Source organism: Tachysurus fulvidraco, chromosome 5, assembly GCF_022655615.1.
Source record: "Tachysurus fulvidraco isolate hzauxx_2018 chromosome 5, HZAU_PFXX_2.0, whole genome shotgun sequence".
In the NCBI taxonomy this organism is placed as follows: domain Eukaryota; kingdom Metazoa; phylum Chordata; class Actinopteri; order Siluriformes; family Bagridae; genus Tachysurus; species Tachysurus fulvidraco.
The window spans coordinates 3,804,019-3,829,018 of NC_062522.1; the positions used below are offsets into that span (position 1 = coordinate 3,804,019).

The following is a 25,000-nucleotide window of genomic DNA, read 5'->3' on the forward strand; positions in this document are numbered from 1 at the left end:
ATGAACGTCCATTAGTGCAGCATCTCACTACACAAACTCAGCTCATTACACAACATTCTTTCTTTCTCTTTGCGCTTGAACACCGTCGGGGCTCGAAACGTTTATACGTTTATCGGTGAGAACTCGCGTGTGCTGTAAGGTGACGTGTTCTGATTGGCTGGAAAACTCAGAGCGCACATACAATGCAGCAATAAACAAAGTTAATTCAACTTTCATCTTAACTAATAATTAAATTCACTACTGTAGTTCAGCTGGGCTGGGGGAGGTTTATTAACATAAATTAACTCAATTTAATTCTACTCAATTATAGTAAGTTAACTCAATTAAGGTAATTCTAATTACTTAATGTAATTTAACTCTATTGATACAATTCTACTCAATTAACATACATTAACTCAGTGTAATTCTAGCTAACTAAAGTAATTTAACTCTATTTATAGAATTCTACTCAATTAACATACATTAACTCAGTGCAATTCTAGCTAACTAAAGTAATTTAACTCTATTGGTACAATTCTACTCAATTAACATACATCAACTCAGTGTAATTCTAGCTAACTAAAGTAATTTAACTCTATTAATATAATTCTACTCAATTAACATACATTAACTCAGTGTAATTCTACTCAGTAATTTAACTCGATTAATACAATTCTAATTAACTAAAGTGATTTGACTCAATAGATGTAATTCAGCTCAATGTACTTCTGCTAAATGTATTATATAATTAATTACATTGCTTTAATGTAACTGTCACAAACTAAAGTGACCTAAGGCAATTCACATAATTGAAGTCGATCGATGTAATTCTAGTCTGCTAAATTAAACATAATTATGTCATTTAACTAAATTAACTAAAGGGATTGTACTCAACTAAAGCAAATGAACAGAATTAGCTTAATTCTACTCAAATAAAGTAAATGAACATTATTAAACTCAGCTAAAGTAATTGAACTCGATTAACATAATTCTACTCAACTAATGCTGTTTCTCTCTATTAACATCGTTCAAATCGATTACATAATTTGACTCAATAGTGAATTTGAAATGAAATGATTGAATGTAAACTGTAATATTTGGTCAGTATGTACAGTATTATACAAGCATACAGAATGTTTCCACTAAATGAAAAGAAACTAGATATTATTGTCACTTTTGAATACATTAATAAAAGAAGTAACTGTGTTGTAATTTCTGTGGAATAAAAGGCCACCGGTGTGGATTATTTCCCCAGAACATCACAACACAGTGTTTTATTCCTTACACAACTCAGTACAGTATTTTTACAGTACAATTAATAGGGTAACTAAATCTCAGCAGGACGTCAGATTCACAGAAGATAAGAAAATCAGCTGAAATGCCAAACTCTATGTTTCTGTGGATTGCTGCTTAAACGAATCTATTTTCTGCAGCACGACAACACAACAACAACAATAACAACAGAAGCCCCAAAGTGAATCGGTTCCCTGACTGCGTTTCCCACGACTCACAGAAATGAGACTTTCATCAGAGTCTCTGGGTGAGACGTGCTATTCGTCTCCAGAATAAACCCGCATCAATCACCCAAATGTCAACAAACAAAGCAAAGGACACACTATCAAAAACTAATCTCATGGCAGACATGTACAACAGAGAGAAATAAAGAACATACAGAGTAAATATCTCTCTGGGAGAAAAACATTTTAATGCCTCACACACACACACACACACACACACACACACACACACACACACACACACACACACGCACACACATACACAAACACACACACACACACACTCCTGAAGTTAGACTCAAACTAAAATCATATCAGTTTCTACAATAACGTGACACGGGCCCAAAGTCACTCCACAGTGGTGTTAATATGAAGGACTTTATTTTAATTTGTAGACCTTCATCACTATTTCTGTTTTTCTCTATAAATACTAAGAGTTTTATATTTATAGAAAAATTGAAAATGGTTCTTTATCCACACAAATGTTTGTATCTTCAAAGCTTCTCTTTCCTCTTTGTCTTTAAGTCCTGAATATGTAGTAAAGCCTGGAACTAACCACTGAGACTGGAGACTCCTTCCATGACTCTTAGGGCCTTTTTGCACCCGGTCACTTCATGTGTTGTCTCTGATCCGATAGCTATCTGATTGTTAAAACTGTCCCATTTACATCAGGCCACGTAAATGCGTCTCGGCGAATCGGATATCGATCCGATCTTTCTACCCCACCCCACCCCCCCCTCCCAAAATGCTAATTGAAATGGAACAAGCTTTGGTGTATGCGGTTTTCAGAATGCGATCGAAAAAAGAAGAAGTAAAAACTTGTTACGACGGTTTTGCTGCAAAATACCAAGTCGTCCATGTCGTCCATGTTATTTATTTCTGGTGTGATGCATGACTCGTGAGTCACCTACGAGTGACGTACTTCCGTTTGGGAGGGGTATAGCGCTGACGTATGTGGCTTGAACAACCACATACATTTACACCTGTCCAGTTTCATCTGTAACGCGTCCCAGACCACCTCCTGAAGGGGTTTGTACCATCGGGTTTATATCCGTCTCCAAAACGTTTCGGAGGAAGTGACCAGGTGTAAAAAGCCCATAAAGATAAACCCATTCCTGCTTACAGAAAACTAAACCTCATCAACAATTACATGTTATTACTGGTGCTTCCGCTATACCAGTCCCTCTGAATGAGCTGTTACTATGGAAACGCTAACATTTCATATAAAGATTGATTAACGCAAACTAATCAAGCCTCCAGAACTCAACAGCGCTGTGGTGTAAATAATCAACGTTAACGGATTTGGAGTTACGGCAGCAGCCGGACCTTTTGTCATTAAATAAAGTCGACGTTTCGTCCTCTGTTTCAGAATCTAGGCTAATGCTAACAGTTAAGAAGGTACGATGATAACGTGAAGCTAGTCGCCAAATCGAGGTAATTCTCAGTATGTACATCCCTGTTCAGCACATGCAGAGTTTCTGCCTGCCTACGACATCGCACTTTCAAAGAGGATGAGATTAAAGGGCGTAGCGGCAAGGCGAGGATTCAATTATTCACTAAAGCTGCCAGAATGTGTTCTTGTTAAGAGGATCGCTCTTAGGCTTCAGTACTTTATCAGCAGGAGAAACTGTGTAGAAATATAATTTTCTTTTAAAAAAAAAGTAACCGGGTCACAATTTGATGAAATATTCTCCGTGATTCTTGGTTTAATAAAAACGAACAGTCCGCAATCCTGTTTCAGGGAACAGCATCTGGCGTGTTAAGACGAGACACATTAACATGCGTAGATTGGGTTCGGTTGTTAATTCCTCCAGAACTCCTGATTCGTGTGTTCAGGAGTTCAGAGCCTGAAGTTCCACGCCCTTCCACCCACAAGCTTCCTTAATCATCATTCCCCCGTATAGAGAGCAAACGAGGAGCTCAAAGAGGCTTTGTAAAGACGTGAACGTCATGCTGTAGCATCAGAGGAGCTTGGGCGATGGAGGATGTTCCGCCGGTGGGCGCGTCCTGCAGGGCTTGCCTCTTCATTTCAAATCATTTACAGCACAGAGGAGGTGAGACCTGGGAGGAGGCCAGATTAAAGAGATGATTAGCTCCATCCTGGTGAGAAGACGGAGGGAATGTGACGGTGACTGACAGAGGACCAGAGAAACAAAGATTAAAAAATAGATAGTTATAACAGCGGTTTTAAAGCAGATGGTGTCCAATTGTAGTCATGACAACCAACAATGCAACAGAGGAAAGCCCTTGACTATGGTTTTCATTTAGTGATGCTAGCATTAGCTTGCTAACACATGCTAAAAGGCTAATATATATCGATATAAGAATAGCGTAACAAAAAAACGAATAAAGGCTATTAAATGCCTACTGAGAATTGCTCCACATATACTCGTTGCTATGGTAACATTTCCTGTAAGAAAATATGGAAGGAGTTTCTAGTGTCAGAGCTTTGTCACAGTGATGCAACTTTTTCAGGATAGAGGCGATTACTCTTATTCAGCGAAACCAAACACTAATCCCTACTGCTCCTAGCAACCGATCACTAATCACTACTAATGCTAGCAACAAATCACTAATCAATACTAATACTAGCAACCAAACACTAATCACTTCTGCTCCTAGCAACCGATCACTAATCAATACTAATCATAGCAACAAATCACTAATGACTACTAATCCTAGCTACCGATCACTAATCACTACTAATCCTAGCTACCGATCACTAATCAATACTAATCCTAGCAACCAAACACTAATCACTACTGCTCCGAGCAACAAATAACTACTAATCCTAGCAACCAAACACTAATCACTACTGCTAATAGCAAGAAATCACTAATCACTAGTAATCCTAGCAACCAAACACTAATCACTACTGCTCCTAGCAACCGATCACTAATCACTACTAATCCTAGCAACAAATAACTACTAATCCTAGCAACCAAACACTAATCACTACTGCCAATAGCAAGAAATCACTAACCACTACTAATCCTAGCAACCAAACACTAATCACTACTGATCCTAGCTACTGATCACTAATCACAAGTAATCCTAGCAACCAAACACTAATCACTACTGCTCCTAGCAAGAAATCACTAACCACTACTAATCCTAGCAACCAAACACTAATCACTACTGCTCCTAGCAAGAAATCACTAACCACTACTAATCCTAGCAACCAAACACTAATCACTACTAATCCTAACAACCAAACACTAATCACTACTGCTCCTAGCAACCAAACACTAATCACTACTGCTCCTAGCAACCAAACACTGATATTTTTCAACTTCTGCTAGCAGCAAATCACTGATCACTACCAAAATACCGACTCTCACCATTGTTCCTAACAACCCATCACTAATCACCAAAGCCATTTAACTTTTATCCAGTCAAAGAGCTTCAGTGGTCCGAGAGAACATCAAAATATTTAATATCGTGTAACAAAATGTCAAAATTCCAGGGTCAAAAATAAAACATTTTTATAATGAACATTTTGTCTGAAAGGCTGAATGTTTCACTTCAGAGTTTAACTTATTACAGAAGATCCGTCGTGTCGCTAATAAAACCCGAGGCCGAACCGATAACCTGGTTAAACAGTCACGGGTCGTTCGATGGTCCGGAAAAACGGTGACATTTCTGAAATGTCATGATCTTTTCTAAACGTTATTTTCAACCCGGTAGGTTTTTAATGATCACTTGTAGCATTAACCACAAATTCTACTGCACTCAGAAGAACAAAAATATACAATAACTATAAGAACGCTGTTGGTGTGGTTGGAGATGCTAATGAGTCACGCCGAAGATGCAGATGTTTAGATGCGTGAAACGAAGAGAAGGAAGGAAGGGAATAGACGAGTGGTGGAGGTCAGCACATGGTCAGAGTAGTGCAACATTTTTCCTTCATGGGGATCAGGGATAATTGGATGCCAGAATAAGAAACAGCTCAGCCACGCTCGGCTGGACCTGAGTGTATATTCCACTCCAGTGTACAGCCTAATGACAGAAATCAAGCTGCCTAAACCTGGAAGGTAGAACCAGGGTGAATATTTTTATTAAAAACGAGGTGAGAACAAATTGCTGGGTGTTAATGTGAAGAAAGGAAACTCTCTCTCTCTCTCTCTCTCTCTCTCTCTCTCTCTCTCTCTCTCTGTTCTTTTGTGCAGCGTGTTTAACAAATACCTGCTGACTATATAGACTCCAGAAGTTTCTTATGTTAGCGCATATTATCATTAAGTAGCATCACACTGCTTCACTTGTTTGTTTTTTTTGTTTGTTTTTGGAGCACAAATAAACAGCCGTCTCACCAGAAGACACACGCATTTTATTTCTTTCAGCCAATTGAAGAGTTTTGACGAGCATCAAAAGTCATCTGATTGTTTTTTTTTCTGCAATTTTACAAAAAAAAAAAAAAAAACAACTTTCCACATGTCAAAATTCTAAGCTGAAATATAAAACATACACAAGTCTGGAGCTAAATTAGCATGTTGCTAACTGAAGGTGATTAGCCATGTTGCTAATAAAAACCTGAGACTGTAATGCAGGAATCTTTTACTAAATTTTTATGTATTAATCTTTATATCTGTTTTAATTTATGTCTGAGATGAGGAGTAAATTTTCACATTAAACATATAGATTCGCTTTGAACCTGTAAAACACGCTGTCATTTATTTGTTAGCCTTTTGATTAGCTCTTTTCTTCCCTGTCTGACAGCACAGAGTCTAACGGCTAATTTCTCTGAGCTCCAAGACAAAACCTGCTGCATGTTTATGTATTTTTTTCACATGAATGTAGGTGTGCTTTAACCGGAAAGCCAATTACGGGGCTCAGGACCTACAGAGTCGCTACACGCTTTGAAACTCTGTAACCACAATAACTACACTGAGTTTTAATCCGAGGTCATTGTTCATGTAGCTGATGCTTTTAGCTTTTGTCTTTATCGAGACAATTAAGTGTCTTGCGGACGATTGCAACAAATGCAGTAACAGTAACACAAAGCCTTCACAACTGAGCCATTACACTCTTATTGTTCTCCTTTACTGCAATTTAAAAAAAAACATAATACCGTCATGCCGTATTGACCCGTAATGTATTGCATCATGGGTAACTTCTGTCACGTGACTCATTACGTTCAGGAAATGTTTTTATGAATATTTATGAATAAATCACAAAAAGTGCAAATAACTTTAGGAACTTATTAGAATTCGTTACTACAGAAACAAGTGCAAACTATTCAACACCTCCCGACCAATCAGAATCCAGACATCGATCATGCTCTCTGTTATAATGCCTTCTAACGCACCAGATCACTCTCCGTTACTTAAAATAAAACAGAAAATACAAAAGAATGCCTTTACATTTTTTCAGCATTTTACAGTTACCATGACAACCCTATACTAGACAGTCGAGTGCTATAGATTGCAACCGAGACCCAAGATATTACCAGTGAAATGTGGATGTAATCTGCGAAAAGACAGAAAATCTAAGGGAAAAATCAACAGTTTTCATTACCGCTTCAGCTTCTGGACCTGATCTTAAGGCAGTCTGTGATATCTGGCAGAGGTAATATCGATAAAATGACTCCTAAGGGCATCTAAAAGGCGTTCAGTTGAAATAAAGGAAGTCAGACACACTTCTGAAGACAAAGTGTGGATGTGCGAGTTATTGGAGAATATTTCAGGAAAGTGGGGGCGCACATTTTCGATTGCTTCACACGAAACAATATATAAGAGCTTTTGTTAAACCTTTGTTCAAGGAAGTGCAAACTTTTGCACCGAGTCGTGACGGTTTGAACGATTCCTTGTGGTGCAGAACTGCACTCCAATCCTCGGAACAGCTTCTGCAAATATGCTGAAAATGCTAAAGTTTGCAGCAAACCGCTCCCACCCGGAGACAACAAAAGCCTCGTTGCCACGACAACCCCATGGCGAGTCTGATCTAATTTCTTAGCCGACAGTTAAAAAGTGTTAGCTTTTGTAAAACGTGAGATCTTCATCCAACTAGCCGAGCAGCAGCAGCACTGAACCGTCCTGATTCGAACGTCAATGCACGGATCCGCGACTGAAGCCCACATCAATGACTCTCTTTCTGAGGAAAACAAGAAGCTCGGGTCAACGACACCGGAATTCGTTTTCAAAGCCGCACAGCTGTCAATCACACGAGCCGTGTGATGGGAGGATTTGTGATTCCGCACAACATCACTTCACATCTCGCGGGCCGATCGCCATTATTCTGAAATGAAAATGATAAACATTATGTGAGATCTGACCCCCCCCCCCCCAGTTCCTCCCCCCTTCCAGCCATGACTTTTTCCTTCTTCTTCTTAAGTAGAGCTCCACCATTTCACCTCATCCATATGAAACAGTGCTGCAAACCAACCCACTAATGATATTCCCTCTTTGCAAAAACCATTTAAAGGCAATCTCATTTGCATTTTAAATTCGCCGGCTATCATTTGCATTCATACACTGTACTCCTGGATCCGAATAGCAAAGAAAAGAAAAAAAAAAAGAGTTAAAACAACGTTCGAGAGATAGCGCGCACGGCCGAGTCGGTTGCTTTGATCATGTACTCGGGTAATATACATAATTATGTATGGTTATATATGGAGTGGGGAAAGGTAATGCTGGAAATGGGACAGAATTGAGACTGACAAGATAAAAGCGTTGGCAAGATCAAGAGTGCAGATGATGAGAGGAGGGAGTTAACGGAGACGTGAACGACAAGATGGGACCCTGTCAAAACGAGCACAGCTATGCAGCATCCCACTGAAGGTCTGCAAAAGAGGCTCCTAATGAGGGAACAGTAGACCATCTAATTCTCCATCACTTCAGCAGGAACTACTCCTGAGGTCCCGGTGATCCTGACCCCTTCTGCTCTCCAGCCCAGCTTGATCCAGCTCTTCTGTTTGAGGTTCGCTCAATGCTGCTGAAGATTGTCCACATAGACACCCTGGAGATACACGAGACTACTGTAGATGGTAGAGTTTAGAAACCATAAATAATGGCTTTGGACCTCTGCACTCAAGTGATAAGTTCTCCATAACTTCTTCAAGATTTCTCAGTAAAGCTAGAATGAACCTCCTGTCTACACACCTGCACTTTCTAAGCACAGTTATAGAAAGGAAATGATTTGTAACCCCACTCTGTGGTGTCACCCAGATAAGAAGGAGCTTCCCTTTTGTGTCTCGTTCCTCTTAAGGTTCATTCATTCATTCATTCATTCATTCATTCATTCATTCATTCATTCATCTTCTACCGCTTATCCGAACTTCTCGGGTCACGGGGAGCCTGTGCCCATCTCAGGCGTCATCGGGCATCGAGGCACGATACACCCTGGACGGAGTGCCAACCCATTACAGGGCACACACACACTCTCATTCACTCACACACACACACTCACACACACTCTCATTCACTCACACACTCACACACTACAGACAATTTTCCAGAGATGCCAATCAACCTACCATGCATGTCTTTGGACCGGGGGAGGAAACCGGAGTACCCGGAGGAAACCCCCGAGGCACGGGGAGAACATGCAAACTTAAGTTAGTACATAACAATTACGCTAGTTATAATTTTATATATTTCTAAAAAAAACAGCTTGTCTATTGTTATAGAGCTATATACATAATTAAATTACTGATCATTTTCCTACAGTACAAGTGAAATACCGTAAACAAGATGCAGTTAAAACAAAAAGGTATGTTTGCTTTTTCTCAAAGAAAAACAAAACCCATCCTTCACTACAAGCTAGTGGAACCAAGATACCTAAAGGCTCTAGGTAACGTAACGGTCTAATAAACACAAGGGCATTAAGAATAATGTTATATACACGTTAAACCAGAGCCGATTTTGGTTTCAGTATTCAGGTAAAATACTCCAGTCATGACGATCTCGATCTTTCCCGACTCCAAACATACTGCCGTGTGAGGAAAGCGGCAGGGGAAAAAAAAGCACAACGATGATATCTGCACTGGCAGGATATTTTATGATGCAGGTGCAACATACAAAACATTTTAGTCTCCATTATAGCGCAGCGGGATCTGGAAGCCCCCCAGGCCCAAACAAAGGAACGGTGATTGGGATTGGGAGCGATGTTCACACTGAGGGTTGAGGGAAATGTGAGCATGGTGTTTAATAGACAGCACAGAGAACCAGCCCCGGAGTGAGAGAGCAAGAGAGAGAGAGAGAGTGGATATAGGAGAGCAGGAGAGGGTCTGATGATACAGCACAGGACAGGACCACTGGGTAGGATGAATGAAGCTTTGCTGTTTCCTGTCTGTAGAAATACAAGACACGTCGAAGGATGCGCAGCGCTCGAGGCTAAAGATTAATCTGCAGCGGAGGATTTCGGGGCTTGGTGGGAGGTTCGAGGTCATGAAAAATGCTTTCAGTTTCTTGAGAAAAAGCTGCACCACAGTGGTGGTCAGTGTGGTTCCTCCTGTATTAGCGGGGAGCTCCTGAGGCCATCAGGCTTGAGTTCACAATCCACATAATCTGCCAAGCCAGACTTCAAGCTTCACTAGAAATCTAGCAGATATTCGTCAATAAACACCTTCAACAACCAGCTACTTTCAGATCTCCATACAGCCTCACAACCCGATCTCAAACAAACGTATCCGAAAAGCACCCACATCCACACAAAAACCTAAAACTGGCAGACAACCAAACAGAACAGCCTTTTGTCAGATAATCTCATATTCTCACTGCTAAGTTCTTCAAACAGAACTCTAATAACTACAAGCTCACTGTTTCCTTGTTGTTTCAAAGTTTATTTGGAGGAGAGCCAGTAATCTCTCAGTTAACCCTGAAGATCCCCAAGCTTGTGGCCTGACGAGTCTACACAGGGTATCACCTACTCTATATCCTGTGGGAGGGGCAACTGTTCATGACTCAACAATTCAAGTTACTGTTAGAAGTGACAATCTGGCTAATGATGTCGCTTTGTAGAAGCCAACATTCTGTTTTCCTATTTAAGCTTAGACAAGGATTTATCAAGAGTAACTCCTCCTCCTAGGGCTTTCGAGCTACATGCACCAAATTCGAATATGTCGTAGAACCTGGTCTGAAGCTTGTTGTTGTTACTTTTCTAAGCGATCCGAGTTCCGGTACTTCTGGTACCGGGTCTCAAAGTGGCCTTTTTTCCCATAGACTCCCATTATAAACTTTGGAGGTTTATAACTCGACAAGCTTTTGAAATATCTACACCAAACTCGGCCAGCTCCTTTAAGGTGAAACTCTGAACAAAGGATTAAATTGGTGTAACGACTGGCCTTTCGGTTGTGCCGCAGCCCCGCCCCCAATATATGCAAAATCAAAAAACTGACATGTGATATGTGATATATCAAAACGCTCAGAACAACGAGGAGAACTTTCTTACGGGTATTCTGATAACGTCACGTCACGTCACCTCATGTGATGTCACGTGAAAATCAAATATTAGCACAACATGGACATATAATATATCAAAACACTCAGCACAATGAGGGGAATTACCTCACGTGTATTCCGGCGATGTCACTTGATGTCACGTGATGTCATGTGAAAATCAATAATTAGCACAACATGGACATGTGACATATCAAAACACTCAGCCCAATGTGGGGAACTTCCTCAAGAGTATTCGGATGACGTCACATGCTCGTCTCCACTCGCCTCCAAATGTATTGGCACCCTAGCTTTCTTCCACTTGCCTCCAAACGGTAACACTGATCCTTATGTCCACTCGCCTTCAAAAAAACACCGGCCTTTGCGAATACTTTCTTTGTCAAAGCCAACATCAGAGTTTGTCATTACAAATATAGTTTCCTTCTACTTCAGTAACAGCTAAACAAACAGGTAGCTGGAATTTGATGATAAAATGCCAGATGTTTTAATAAAGCTGAATGGCTAACTAATGGATCCTTATACGTCGCAAAGCTTCATGAATGTTCTGTTAGCAAAGTCAAACAAAATGCAGGTAAGATAAACACATGTAGCTACAGTAAGTTTTCCAGCTTAACTTATTAGTTTTTATCTAATTAGACTAAGGGGGAAAAAAGTGTCTTCTACTGCCCTCAGGCAACACGGCCGTGTGGTCTTAGGTGCTGGATTTAGGCATTATTATCTTTCACAAGGATGGGTTTAAATCCCAAGGCATCATGGCATGCATAAGGGTTGTGGAATCTTGACACCTCAAAGGCTTTAAAGTGGTTCTGGATCCAATGCCATGGGGGATGTGGTTAGGGGGCTGTTCTACCAATCAAAAGGTTGTGAGTTTGAATCCCCCATCCACAAAGCTCTCACTGGGTCCGCTGCCACCGTGCAAGGCCCTTAACCCTTAATTGCTTAGCTGAATTAAAATGAGATTAAAAAAAGGTAAGTTGCACTGGATACGAGCATTTGCCAAATGCCATAAATGCCTTGTTAAGGTGGAGCCTTGACCCAACCTGCTCCAGGGGCGCTGCATCATGGCTGACCCTGCACTCCGACCATAACTTCCAAAGCCGTGATATGTGAAAAAAGAATTGAGCTGTACTGTATATGTGACAATAATTAGAAGTAATATTATGGTTAGGGATAACCTAACCCTAACGCTAACGCTAACCCTAATATTAACAATGCTAGGTAGCTGTATTACATACAGTACGTAACTCTGTGCTGTGACACTCAGGATTCAGACGGATTCTTCAACATGATTAAAGGGTTTTAGTACAAAGGTGGAAATTCAGACTCAAATCCAGAACAGTTCAAGTGAAGCAACAAATCCCAGAGAAATCGAAGTCTGTCACAAGCAACACAAGAGTCTAAATAAACGAAGGAAATGTACGAGCCCAATCCAGACATGGGGGAAAAGGGAAACAGGTCAGAAATCCAACACAGAATAACAGCTAGAGATAAGACACCTCATGCGACTCACAGGACAGAAGATCAGCTGGCAGGACTGAGCGCCAGGCCATCAGCGTGTCCATCAGCTTTATATACTGGACCGTCCCTACAGGATTGGTGAGGGGTTTGTGATTTTGTGATGTGGTGCGTTTTCATGCTTTTATTGTAGAAAACTCCTTGAAAACACAAGCACAGGATTCTTCTTTTAAACTCCAGTAAAGACACACATGTAATAACCTTCTACATGAAGTGTCTGAATGCATGTCGTGATGATGTCACATACTGTAATACGTCTCAGAACAAATCGGCAGTCATGCTGAAAAAAAAAGGATCCCCAGAATATCGAGGAGTCAATCGCAAAGGATAATCCAATGACTTGGTGAGAGAAATGTCTTCGTTTGATGCTTCAATTTAGCTAAGATATTTTAGCGAGCATCTTTGTTGCCTGATGAGCTAGTTTAATGTTTTACAATTTTAATCACAAGTAAGAATCACTAATAGTGGCTCTGTGGTAATGACTGGTTAGTATAATAAGAAATCCCATTTTTTTCTGCTATGCCAGAGATATTTTTGTTTCATGAAACTTGGCGTGAAACGTCCGGAACGTTCGGCCCTCCGCGGCGCACATAATCCCAGCCAGACTTTAGCTTTACAGAAATATCCTGAAAAACCTCCTGAGACAAAATATGTGCAACAAATATTACAATAGGAAAAAAGGGAAAGAGTAACAAAACCTCCATGCGCATGGTTCGATTCCTCGAATTTGCAGTTAATGGACACACATTCATTCGCCACACATGTGGAGGAAATTAAAACCCGTATACAAGATGAGGGAGTTCGTACACTGACCCAGACGTGATAAGGCTTTAAAGGAATGCGAGCTTTCCGAGTGTTGTGTAAGGCTCGGCTTTAGCGAGTATCGGAACCTCGGATCTATACGGAAGGAATCAGCATGCAGAGCGAGGAGCGCTATTGATTTCTGAGCTATTCCTGGACTCATGTAAACACAGAATCATTTAGATTGGGGATGTCTTCAACAAACGTGCACAGCACCTCCGGACGAGCAGCAACAGTGCGAACCTCCACGCTCAGCTTTATAGCTGTGTACGATCTAGAGGTCGAGTATAATATACAAAACCATCAGCTTATCGCCCAGAACCAGAGACAAGGCCAGTTTCATTATTTTTTTCTCCCTGCAGGATTCGCCAAAACGAAGGTCGGCTCGTTGTGCAAGAGGCTTTCTTCTCTTGATTCTTCCCTCCCTCGTACGTGATGAGTCCGATAAGCACACGTTGGAAAAAAATACGCTAACAGGATTACGGCCTGATAGACCCCCCGAGCCGCGAATGGTTCATTCACCCAAAAGAGAGAGAGAGAGAGTCAGAGAGAGAGAGACAGGGAGAGAGAGAGAGAGAGTCAGAGAGAGAGAGACAGGGAGAGAGAGAGGGACAGGGAGAGAGAGTGAGAGAGAGAGAGAGAGATATTATAGAGCGAGAGAGATCGAGATCTAGAGATACCTGTAAGAGTAGTTACGCCAAGTTAAGAGAGTGACTCTACTCTCTCTCTACTCTATCTATATCTATCTCTACATGTCTCGCTATCATATATCAGATACTCTATCTCTCTATCTACCTGATCTCATCTTTCCATTGTCTCTCTCTCTATCCTTCTCTCTAGGTCCACTTTATCCTCGTTTTTTTTTTTTTTTTTATTTTTTTTTTTTCGCTATCTCTCGCTCTATATATTAGCTACGTCTCGCTACATATCTTTTTCCAGCTCTCTGCCCTCCGCGATTGTTTCAAACCCACTTCTCCCCTATCTCTACCATCTCTCTCTTTTTTTTGTTTTCGTTTCCATCTCTCGACCCTGCCTCCTTTTTTCACTCTATCTATCTCTCTATCCAACGCTCTCTCTATCCCTCTTTCTCTCTCCCTCTCACCTCCCACTCCCGTCCTTCTCATCGCTCTCTCTCTCTCTCTCTCTCTCTTCTCTCTCGTCGCTTCTCTCTTCTATCTCTGAGAAGCATGAGAGGAGACCAAAACAGAGCAGAGACAATAGAATGGTGGGGGTGGGGTGAGAGACCAAGAGACTGAAACAGAGAGACAGAGTGAGACATAGAGAGACCAAATAAAAAGACTCAATATCAATCAATAATATATACACTTCGTCATTCATATTTCCAATACCTACCTTGAACTCTCTCTACTATGTTATACTATTTCTGTTTTCTTTCTTTATTTTTTTTTTTTTCGTATGAGAATAGTAGTAAGACCACAGAGCTTATAACAGAAGAATGTTCCAGTAAAATAGAGCAGTTTGAAAGGTGAATATTAACGTTGTCCAAATCTGAGCATTTAGTCTGAACAAAGCAGTTATTACATCCCACTGATTAATTAGTCATCAGCGCTATGATGGTGCTGCTTAAAACAGCCAGGATTGTGTAGAGGTTAAGATGTGTAAAATAACCATGCTTAAAGCACACCTCCACACGCCCCTGCAGGCATTTCCGTCATACATGGTACTGTACATTGGGCCTTCATAACACATTCATAAACACTTCGTAAAGTTTTTATACGCTGGGGTGTTTTGTCTTTATATGAAAGAAAACGGAAAAGTGCCATGTGTTGGGATGATGGGCCAACTGTCTGAAGGTTGCTTAAAACCTACATGCCTTCATAGCACATTCATAAGCACTACATAAATGTTTTATAAACACTTGTATTTATATGAACGATTAGAGAAGAGACATTCATCATCATTAGACTCCAACTGCAACTTTTCTTAAACCCTAAATCTATAGGCTTTATAAGATTTACACAGTACTGTACATTGGGTCTTTATATCATGTTCATAAGCAATGTATGAATGTGTTATAAAGCCATTTGGATTTCCTTTATATGAAAGACAAATGAACAGGATCTATCTGCATGAAGGCCACTCTGCTTGAGGATATGTTGTGTCTTCATAACCCATTCATAAGTCAATTTGTAGATGCCCATTTAATTAAAAAGAATGAGTTATAAGACTTTGTAGCATTTTACACACTACATGGGGCCTACATAAGTCAGTCATGAGCACTGCATAAATCTTTCATAAAGCAGTGTCTTTATGTAAAAGTCAAATCTATTTGGGGGTTCCCACTAATTATAAATTGAGTCATAAGACTTGAATTGTAAACACTACACTGGGCCTTCATAACACATTCATAAGCACTGTATAAATCTCACTTAAATCATTGTGGCTTGTCTTTATATAAAAGACAAGCCTATTTGAGGGTACCTGCTTACTTAGAAAATGGGTCATAAGACTGACCTGTACACACTACATTGGGCCTTCATAAGACATTCATAAGCACTGAATAAATTGCTATAGTATAAGTGGAATCAGAGGTAAAGAAACTCTGTGTCTCTACATGGTGACACGTGTCTCTACATGGTGACTCGTGTCTCTACACAGTGACACGTGTCTCTACATAGTGACTCGTGTCTCTAAATAGTGACTCGAGTCTCTAAATAGTGACTCGTGTCTCTACATATTGACACGTGTCTCTACATAGTGACACGTGTCTCTACATAGTGACTCGTGTCTCTACATAGTGACACGTGTCTCTACATAGTGACTCGTGTCTCTACATAGTGACTCGTGTCTCTACATAGTGACTCGTGTCTCTACATAGTGACTCGTGAAAACAAAAATGACACAAAGGCATTTTTAAAACGTCTGTGTTCATGTCAGAGGCATGAGATCCAAATAAAGTGTAAAAAAAATAAACTTCATAGTCTATCAGGATCAGTGATGTTCGTAACAGCTAAGTGAAGCGGTAATAAAGCTACCTTGCACACTTGCGACAGCTCAGATTCACATTAAGACCTTCAGCAGCTTCTCCACCTACAGGGAATGAGACTAGACCAGGCTAAGCTAATAGTAATAGCAATAACATTTTCATCGTCTTCATGATCGTTTGGCTGCCTGCGTCCATTAAACGGATGAAAGACAATCTCTGTCTCTTTATATCCACTCATAAACATTTGCTCATTGCAATATCAGAGCAGCATATTGTGTTGTTTTTCAGCGCTGCTAATGTGATTCGGTGTCGTATTGAGTAAATGTGAGTGGTATGCACATCAGCATGTTAATGCTTTTGCCCTCTAACCAACGCCACAGGAGTAATCAAAGTCAAGGTGAAAAAAAGTGAAAACAAACGAACGTACAGGAGAGACGGACTATCGCATACTGTCTGTCCTGTTGTAGAAAATATTAGAAACAAACAACCTAATTATGATCACATTTTTATTCAAAACAAGCACATGTCCATGGGCGATCTCTCTCCCTCTATCTCTCTCTCTCTATCTCTCTCTCTCTATCTCTCTCTCTCTGGTCTGAAAGGCAGTGGATTTGCAATGATAATCAGTATTCGTGTGCCACGTACGCCTGGCATATGTGCCACCATATGTCTGAAATCTTCTGGAAAAAAAAAAAAAGGTTTTATATTTACACGACTCACAAAGGACACGGCTCCATCCGGTCAGGTGAGTCCGAACACCGGCTCGTCCTTCATTTGGCCAGCTACAGCACAGGCATCTGGGTAATCGCCCATACCGTTCGCCAAATATATTATAGAGAGGCACGGAAAATAATGTCAGGTTAATAACATCCAGCTAATTGCTCATGGAGATGGTGAATAAGACACAGTGGGATGGAATAGCAACACTAAAGCATGGCACTTTAATGTGATTAAACACTGGAACTAAGCTCATTTACAAGGGTGAAGAATAGGGTGAAGAAATGGGGACAAAATTAGAACTGAACAAGATGCGTTGTTCTTACTGCTGAATACATGGAAGATGTATTTATACAGTATATAACCTACCAACAGTAGGCAAAAAAAAAGGCTACAAGAGACCAAGAAAAACAAGACTAATACATAACAAAATATAAAAGGCAACATGCAAGTAAAGGTTAAAAAACACAACAACCCTGAATCGAATAACACACACAAAAAAAAATTAAAACAAATACAAAGGTGAAAAGAGGCTAACAAAAGCAACAATAAGGTGAAGATAAAATTAAAAAATTAAAAAAAAAATAGCAGAAAAAACCTTCAACAAATAAAAGAATAGGATTACGATAAAAAAAAAAAAGCTGTACAAAGTTATTTCGTTTATTTATTTATTTATTTATTTATTTATTTATTTATTTATTTATTTATTTATTTATTTATAATTAAGAAAGCAACAACTGCCACCACAACATGAAGAAAAATAATAAAAACAAAAAAAGATCAAATCAAATCAAATCATTTTAAAAAGGTAAAATTAAAACGATCATAGATTTAAAAAAAATTGAAATAAAAGGCCTGCAGTAAGAAAAAATAAATAAAAAGATAAAAATAAAAAAATAAAACTTTTTAATTAAAAAAAGGATCTAATTAAAAATAGAAATGTTTATAATAATAATAATAATAATAATAATAATAATAATAAATGATATGCTAATTTCTTCATTGTGTCTAAAAGTATAAGCAGCACTAATAATTAAAAAGCAACATCAAAAAAGCAAGATAAGAGAGAACTGTACCGTCCTGCTAATCGAAAACAGATGTAAGGCTCATCAGTAAATAATTATCAGTTATGCAAAAAAGAAGAAAAAGAGCTGATGAGCTCTTTATAATTAAACAGTCATGATTATTCAGTAAAAGATGCAGACCGCACTGGATAATTACGCCATGTCGAGAGATTTCTCTGCCCAAAACCTCCAGGGTAGAACATACCATAAATAACTGCACTATGACACGAGCGCTGCATATCAAATGCAAAAATTCAGGAAATTACCCTGCTCCACTGAGGTCATAGAGCTACACAACTGCTACATTACCATTTAGGACAACCCTATGAACATCATAAAGTCTAATTGCAAAACGAGTCAGATGTCATAGAAGACACAGAGACGTTTATTCTTACTTAAGTTAGTTTGACATAACAAATGAATCAATAATGTGTTATAACACTATATTACAATGTCATAACTGACTTTGTAGCGCTATGCACTGTTATATAGAAACACCTACGGCATGTTAAGTTATGATCATCAGTCTGTAATTTATGGTACTTTGCAAGCTGATTTCATTGGAAAGTACTGAGAACTTACTTAAACCTTCAAGAACATACTATATAAGGACTGTCAAGACTGCATTCAACTGCTTATAACATAACTCCTGAGCTTACGTAGTTCATTTTGTTGACATTAGACCCTTGTGACACTTTTCAACTGACAATCTTATCTCAACAAAAAAACAAAATAGCCACATCACTACATAATGTGAGATCAGTTGTGAGACATGAGTCAGATCGTATAGGTTGACATAAGGTTGTTATGACACTTTCCAGGACTGATATCATTAAAAAGTCTGGAATTACCTTCTTTTTAAAAACCTACTGTACATAGCAACTAAACTACATAATATGACATAAACTTTGAAATTTCAAGTTTGCGTACATACTGTAACACCTCAGACAGGTTAAGTAGTGTTTTTTTTTTCTTTCATAAGGTTGTTATAACACTTTTCAGGCTGAAATCATTAGAAAGTCTTGACAACTGACATATTAGGATGAATTTATTGAATGATTGACTTTATTATAAGAGCTGTCCTAAAGATCTATGACCCCATTTAATGTCAAGTGTACATAACATCGGGTTATGCCATTTTTGCTATGACATATGATGTGTAAGATGTCATTATCCTTATGTCAACCTGATATTAAAACTCATGAATGTACTCTTTATGAGAGCTGCTACATATGTTTATTTCATTTTACTTCAGATCTCAAATTTCTTATGCAGCTCTTATGAACACTATTCTTAAATCAAGCGTTCTGCACAAAATAGCTCATTAGAAGGTGGTCCATGGCACAATATCTGACTTTCACACCTGCCCTGTTTTAGTCAGCGCTGATATTAGAGGCACTTTATATTTTGAGCGCTGATATTAAAGCCACCGTATATATTTCAGGTTTTTTATATATATATAAATAAATAAAATCTGGCAGGTGCCGGATTCGGAGCCGAGGTTCTCAGCGGAGTCCTCGGAGGAACCGCAGTCTTGTTCTAGTTCCTGACACGTGTGAGCCTGATGATCATAATCCTGCAGTATTTATTACCTGACTCAGGTGTGTTTGGAGCTGAGACAGAATATAAAATACGATGTGATCCCAGAGGATAGGACAGAGGAGTTCTGTGTAAGATTAAAGGAATCGAGGAGGAATGTGAGTTTATCTGTCATCTCACTCCACACGCAGAACATCGTCGAGTCATTTTTATTACGAAGACTCATTTCTTTCTGTGTAGCTTTCAGCAGAATGAAGGGGAAAGGAAAAAAAAAAACTTAAATCAGTTCACACACAGATGAGTATCTGATCCAAAAATAGCTCACGGCTCTGTTTTATTGCAAAGTGTCATTTAAATGAAGTTCATGAAGCTTCTTACTCTTTCCACTCCTACACTCTTCATACTCTACTGCAAAATATTTGAAATTGGGAATTCAATATCACTGCACAACTAAATGATGGATGTTTTTAGTTTCATAAATGCTTTTCTTAAGAAGAATAATCATTAACACTATGTACATTTGTTGGGGATCTACATTGGGCGTTCATTACGCATACTAAAACGTGCATACATGTGGTATTAAGCAAATCGATAGGGGTTGTTTAAGGGAGAAGACCCGTTAATTGCTTTAATGAGTCAGATGTTTCAGATTTGCATCTAATTTATATAGTAGACAGAGTACAAATGAGAAATGCAGTGCTTATGAATGTGTTACGAAGGCTTAACGTAGGTATCTTCCAAACAAATCAGATCGAACTGAGAACGACACTCAGCTATTACTGCTATTATTTTTATTAATAGTCAAGTGTTTAAAATTAAAATCCACTTCGTGTAGTTGATACAGTATATTCTTTAAAAAGGCCTATGCAGTGCTTATGAATGTGTCATAAAGGCCCAGTTTAGTGATATCTCAAACAAAGCATAATTAAGAGAAACGATATCTCGGATATTAAGATATCTCAGAGACGTGAATGCAATTTATATAGTAAATACGGTTTACTGAATAAACTGTGTCTATGCAGGGATTATGAACGTCTTATGAGGGCTCAGTGTATATGCAAACTTTACGAGAGAAGTTTTTATTACTGTAGGCTGAATGCTTTGACAAATGTTTGTAATGACTTATCTCAGAAGAAGAATGGCGTGCTTATGAATGTGAATTTACGAGAGAAGCACTCTAAGATATTAGAAGGAGCTGACTGAGACTCGCTTTCACAATAAATAGAAGATACATTTGTATGCAGTCCTTATGAATGTGCTATGAACACCTAATGTAGGTACCCTTCATATACAGCATGATCTAATAATCTTTATAAAAATGTTGCTTTGTCTTCCTCTTGCATATCACTTGATTTCCAATACCCACAACCCTACTCTACCCCCCCCCCCTTCTCTGATTGGATGCAGTTCGACGCTAATTAACCATCGTCTAATTCATTTACATATCCTGTCGAGTGAAATGCGCTACCTGTTTCCAGAAATGTTAAACCTGTCGTCATTCCCTCTCCCGAGTCACGCACTTCTACGACACTGCGAAATGACCTATAAATACAATTCGGAGCTGGGAAACAAAACAAGAACAGTAGGAACGCAGAGCCAGTTTATCTCGCTGATTGATACGCCGCTGCCGCTACTGGACCATGAAATTGTCATTTGTTCTGCAAGCCTTAAGTCAAATCAGAGTTAAGAGCTGCGGAGCGATCCCCGCTAGAGAAGAGAGGATCCCAGAGCTAATTAGATCTATTTCAAACAAACAGACAGATGAAAAAAGGGTGGAGTGAGAAGAAAAGACCTGCTCATACTGTATCTACAGGCATCCTGGGTAACATGGAGCATGTGGAGTGATGTTCAGGGATCGGTGGTGCTGAGTGACGTGAGTTTATCCTGAATGTACACACGTAACGCTGTGAAGTCCCAACACCACCCGTAATGATATGTCCACTAGCCCAGCAGGATAAATGCCAAATGCACTTAGCTACATAACACGTTTATTAGCATTCTGTGCGAGGTGAAGAGGCTGGACCACTCCTGAATAAACCTCTCCTGTCCATTAAAACTAAATCAAATTGAAATTCTTTCCTATCATGACCAGCGCTGTTGGAATGAACCATTTCCAGCCCTTCATCCAGTCACATGCTAGTTTTAGCTAATCACACTAGCTAATTTCTAGTTGAAGCTAGTCACATGCTAATTTTGGCTAGTCACATGGTAGGATCAGCAAGTCACACAAGTTAATTACACATATAGTTTCAGCTAGACATACACTACTTTCAGCTAGTCACGTTCTAGTTGTAGTTAGTAACATTAGTTCATTTCAGCTGGTCACAATTTAGTACAACTAGTATCACTTCAGCTTCTTCCAGCTAGTCACACACTAGTCACACACTACACTTCACTAGTCACACACTACTTCCAGCTAGTCACACACTAGTCACACACTACACTTCACTAGTCACACACTACTTCCAGCTAGTCACACACTAGTCACACACTACACTTCACTAGTCACACACTACTTCCAGCTAGTCACAGACTACTTCCAGCTAGTCACAGACTACTTCCAGCTAGTCACACACTAGTCACATACAGTACTAGTCACACACTACATCCAGCTAGTAACACACTAGTCACATACAGTACTAGTCACACACTAGTCACATACAGTACTAGTCACACACTAGTCACAGACTACTTCCAGCTAGTCACACACTAATCACACACTGGTCACAGACTACTTCCAGCTAGTCACACACTAATGACACACTGGTCACAGACTACTTCCAGCTAGTCACACACTAGTCACACACACTGGTCACACACTACTTCCAGCTAGTCACACAGCTAGACACACACTACTTCCAGCTAGTCACACAGCTAGACACACATAATTCCAGCTAGTCACACAGCCAGACACACACTACTTCCAGCTAGTCACACAGCCAGACACACACTACTTCCAGCTAGTCACACAGCTAGACACACATAATACCAGCTAGTCACACAGCCAGACACACACTACTTCCAGCTAGTCACACACTACATCCAGCGAGTCACACACTAGTCACATACAGTACTAGTCACACACTAGTCACATACAGTACTAGTCACACACTAGTCACAGACTACTTCCAGCTAGTCACACACTAATCACACACTGGTCACACACTACTTCCAGCTAGTCACACAGCTAGACACACACTACTTCCAGCTAGTCACACAGCCAGACACACACTACTTCCAGCTAGTCACACAGCCAGACACACACTACTTCCAGCTAGTCACACAGCTAGACACACATAATTCCAGCTAGTCACACAGCCAGACACACACTACTTCCAGCTAGTCACACACTACATCCAGCGAGTCACACACTAGTCACATACAGTACTAGTCACACACACTACTTCCAGCTAGTCACACTGGATAGTTTCAGCTAGTCACATGCTAGTTTCAGCTCAGTTGTGTATGCTAGCTCAAAGATGGTTAGCTCAGACATTATTAAGACCAGAGTCTAACCCTTCCTGAAGCTTTACAGCACATCCTCCATTACAGCTACTCATTGGGATACGAGGACGGATCTGCTGACAGACTTGAGCTTCCATGCTGCACCTTCTTACTTTCAGAATCAACGATTTGTGTGTGAAATTAATGACTTCATGCATTGGGAAAAAACTGTTCACACTTAAATAGTATCTTCTCTCTCCATCTGTCTCTCCGTCTGTGTGTCTGTCTCTCCATCTGTCTGTCTGTCTGTCTGTCTGTCTGTCTGTCTGTCTGTCTGTCTGTCTCTATCACTCACTCACTCACTCACTCACTCACTCACTCACTCACTCACACACACACACACACACACACACACACACACACACACACACACACACACACACATCACACACAGAACGCTGCTCGTACAGTCAGATCAGTAAACCGGAGCTAATTGTTGTATAAAAGTGTTAGAATCTCAAATCTGATTGGTCGCTGGTGACAGAACTGCTGGCCTTCATTTAAATAACGCTTTATATTAACAAACACATTTATCCATAGTAACAGCTAAATCCCAGGATTGTGTACGGAAGACGCTCCAATTAATCTGTTATAAGACATGAAATGGAACTAGAAATGGATAAAAATCATGACGTGTTTTTAACCCCTTCGGCAAATTGCCGTGCGGTAAAAGGTAGAAAACGGTCAGCACATCGCTCCGTAGACTGTTAATTATCTTCTCAAGACATCATGCCCCCAAGTGTGTTGCTTTACCTACTGAAGAAAAAAAAATGGTGTAATGCTACAACCCCGAGTACACACTCACACACAACGTGCACATTACAGATTACTGCTGTGTTGCTGCATTGATGCTGAATGTGCTGAACAGGAAGCGTTCGGGGGAAGCAATGTAACCCGTCTCAGAGATTACATTATGGAACAGGCTATCTGAGAAGATCCCACACACACACACACACACACACACACACACACACACACACACACCATTCACTCTTCCCAAAATAAGATTAACACAACAATAAAAATAAATAAAAACACACAGTACAGAGAGTTCAGAGATGGTGACGTCGTTTTGCTCACAGAAAATGGCTGCGGCGAACACGACAAATAAAGGAGGCGCATCACCGATATCCTGCCTGTCATGCACACTGCACTGAAGCAGAGGATGAGGAGGGGAAGCCGGAAAGAAGCAGTCAGCGCTCATTAGGACAAGGAAAACGAAAAAGGAATATAAAAAGCTGTTGGGCACCAGCGCTACACACCACAGTACCGTTACAGCGCAGGGCAGCGGCACGCGCCACTCAAAAACAAATCAAACCAAAGTTATTGTGGAGAAGACAACACAAAGCCGTACGCCACAGCAGGAATCCCGGCCAATCGGAAGACACGGAATATGAGGAAGAGGAAGGTTCTGGTTAGTGGAGCCTTCAGAGTCACCTACTGAGGGACTTATTTATTTATTTGTTTGTTTATATTTTGCACAGCGCGATGACTGATATACTGACCTGGACTTGGGACAGCGCGTGTCGAGACAGCGCTAGTCGTAGGTTCTATAATCGCTACAGGAAAAAAGGAGAGAAGGAAGAACAAAGAAAAAGACATTCATATATTTTATCAGGGAAACAAGAAGGAGAAATAAAAGAAAGTAAAAACCCAAAAATGAAAAGAAAGAAAAAAAGCATGCATGGTCTGGAGAACGTAGCGAGCCAACACATGAAGCTAATCCTGTTTCTCCTCCAAACAGAGAGACCTAAAAAAACCCAATGGCTTTAATGTCGGAAACGACGTCTGTTTTGTTTTGTTGAAAAGGAATCAGTGTGAAATGATGTAATGATCACTGAACTCCGATCGGAGCGTCCGCATTAGACGCTCAGGCTCAACAACGTGCAAAGCAGCTTGGCTCAAAATACGCAAAATAATACAAAAAAAAGTTGCCAGCTGAGAGACGAGCATTTAGTCATCACTGTGTAAGCTAGATGTCATTACATCAACACACACAGAGTCTCGAGTCAGTGAGACTCT

At 40.0% G+C, this 25,000-nt stretch overlaps 1 protein-coding gene across 2 annotated transcripts in view; it reads right to left on the minus strand.

Moving 5' to 3' along the window:
• The window catches only part of negr1 (neuronal growth regulator 1), a 208,937-nt gene that overhangs the window by 23,985 nt on the left and 159,952 nt on the right, over positions 1–25,000 (minus strand). Inside the window, exon 7 of one of the 2 annotated variants that reach the window (XM_047813391.1) lies at positions 24,413–24,537. The exons of the other annotated variant lie outside the window; for it this stretch is intronic. Coding sequence (XP_047669347.1) covers positions 24,428–24,537 — 110 coding nt within the window. The 3' untranslated portion in view covers positions 24,413–24,427. Of the gene's footprint in view, positions 1–24,412; positions 24,538–25,000 lie in introns of those variants that run through there. 2 annotated transcript variants of the gene reach the window in all.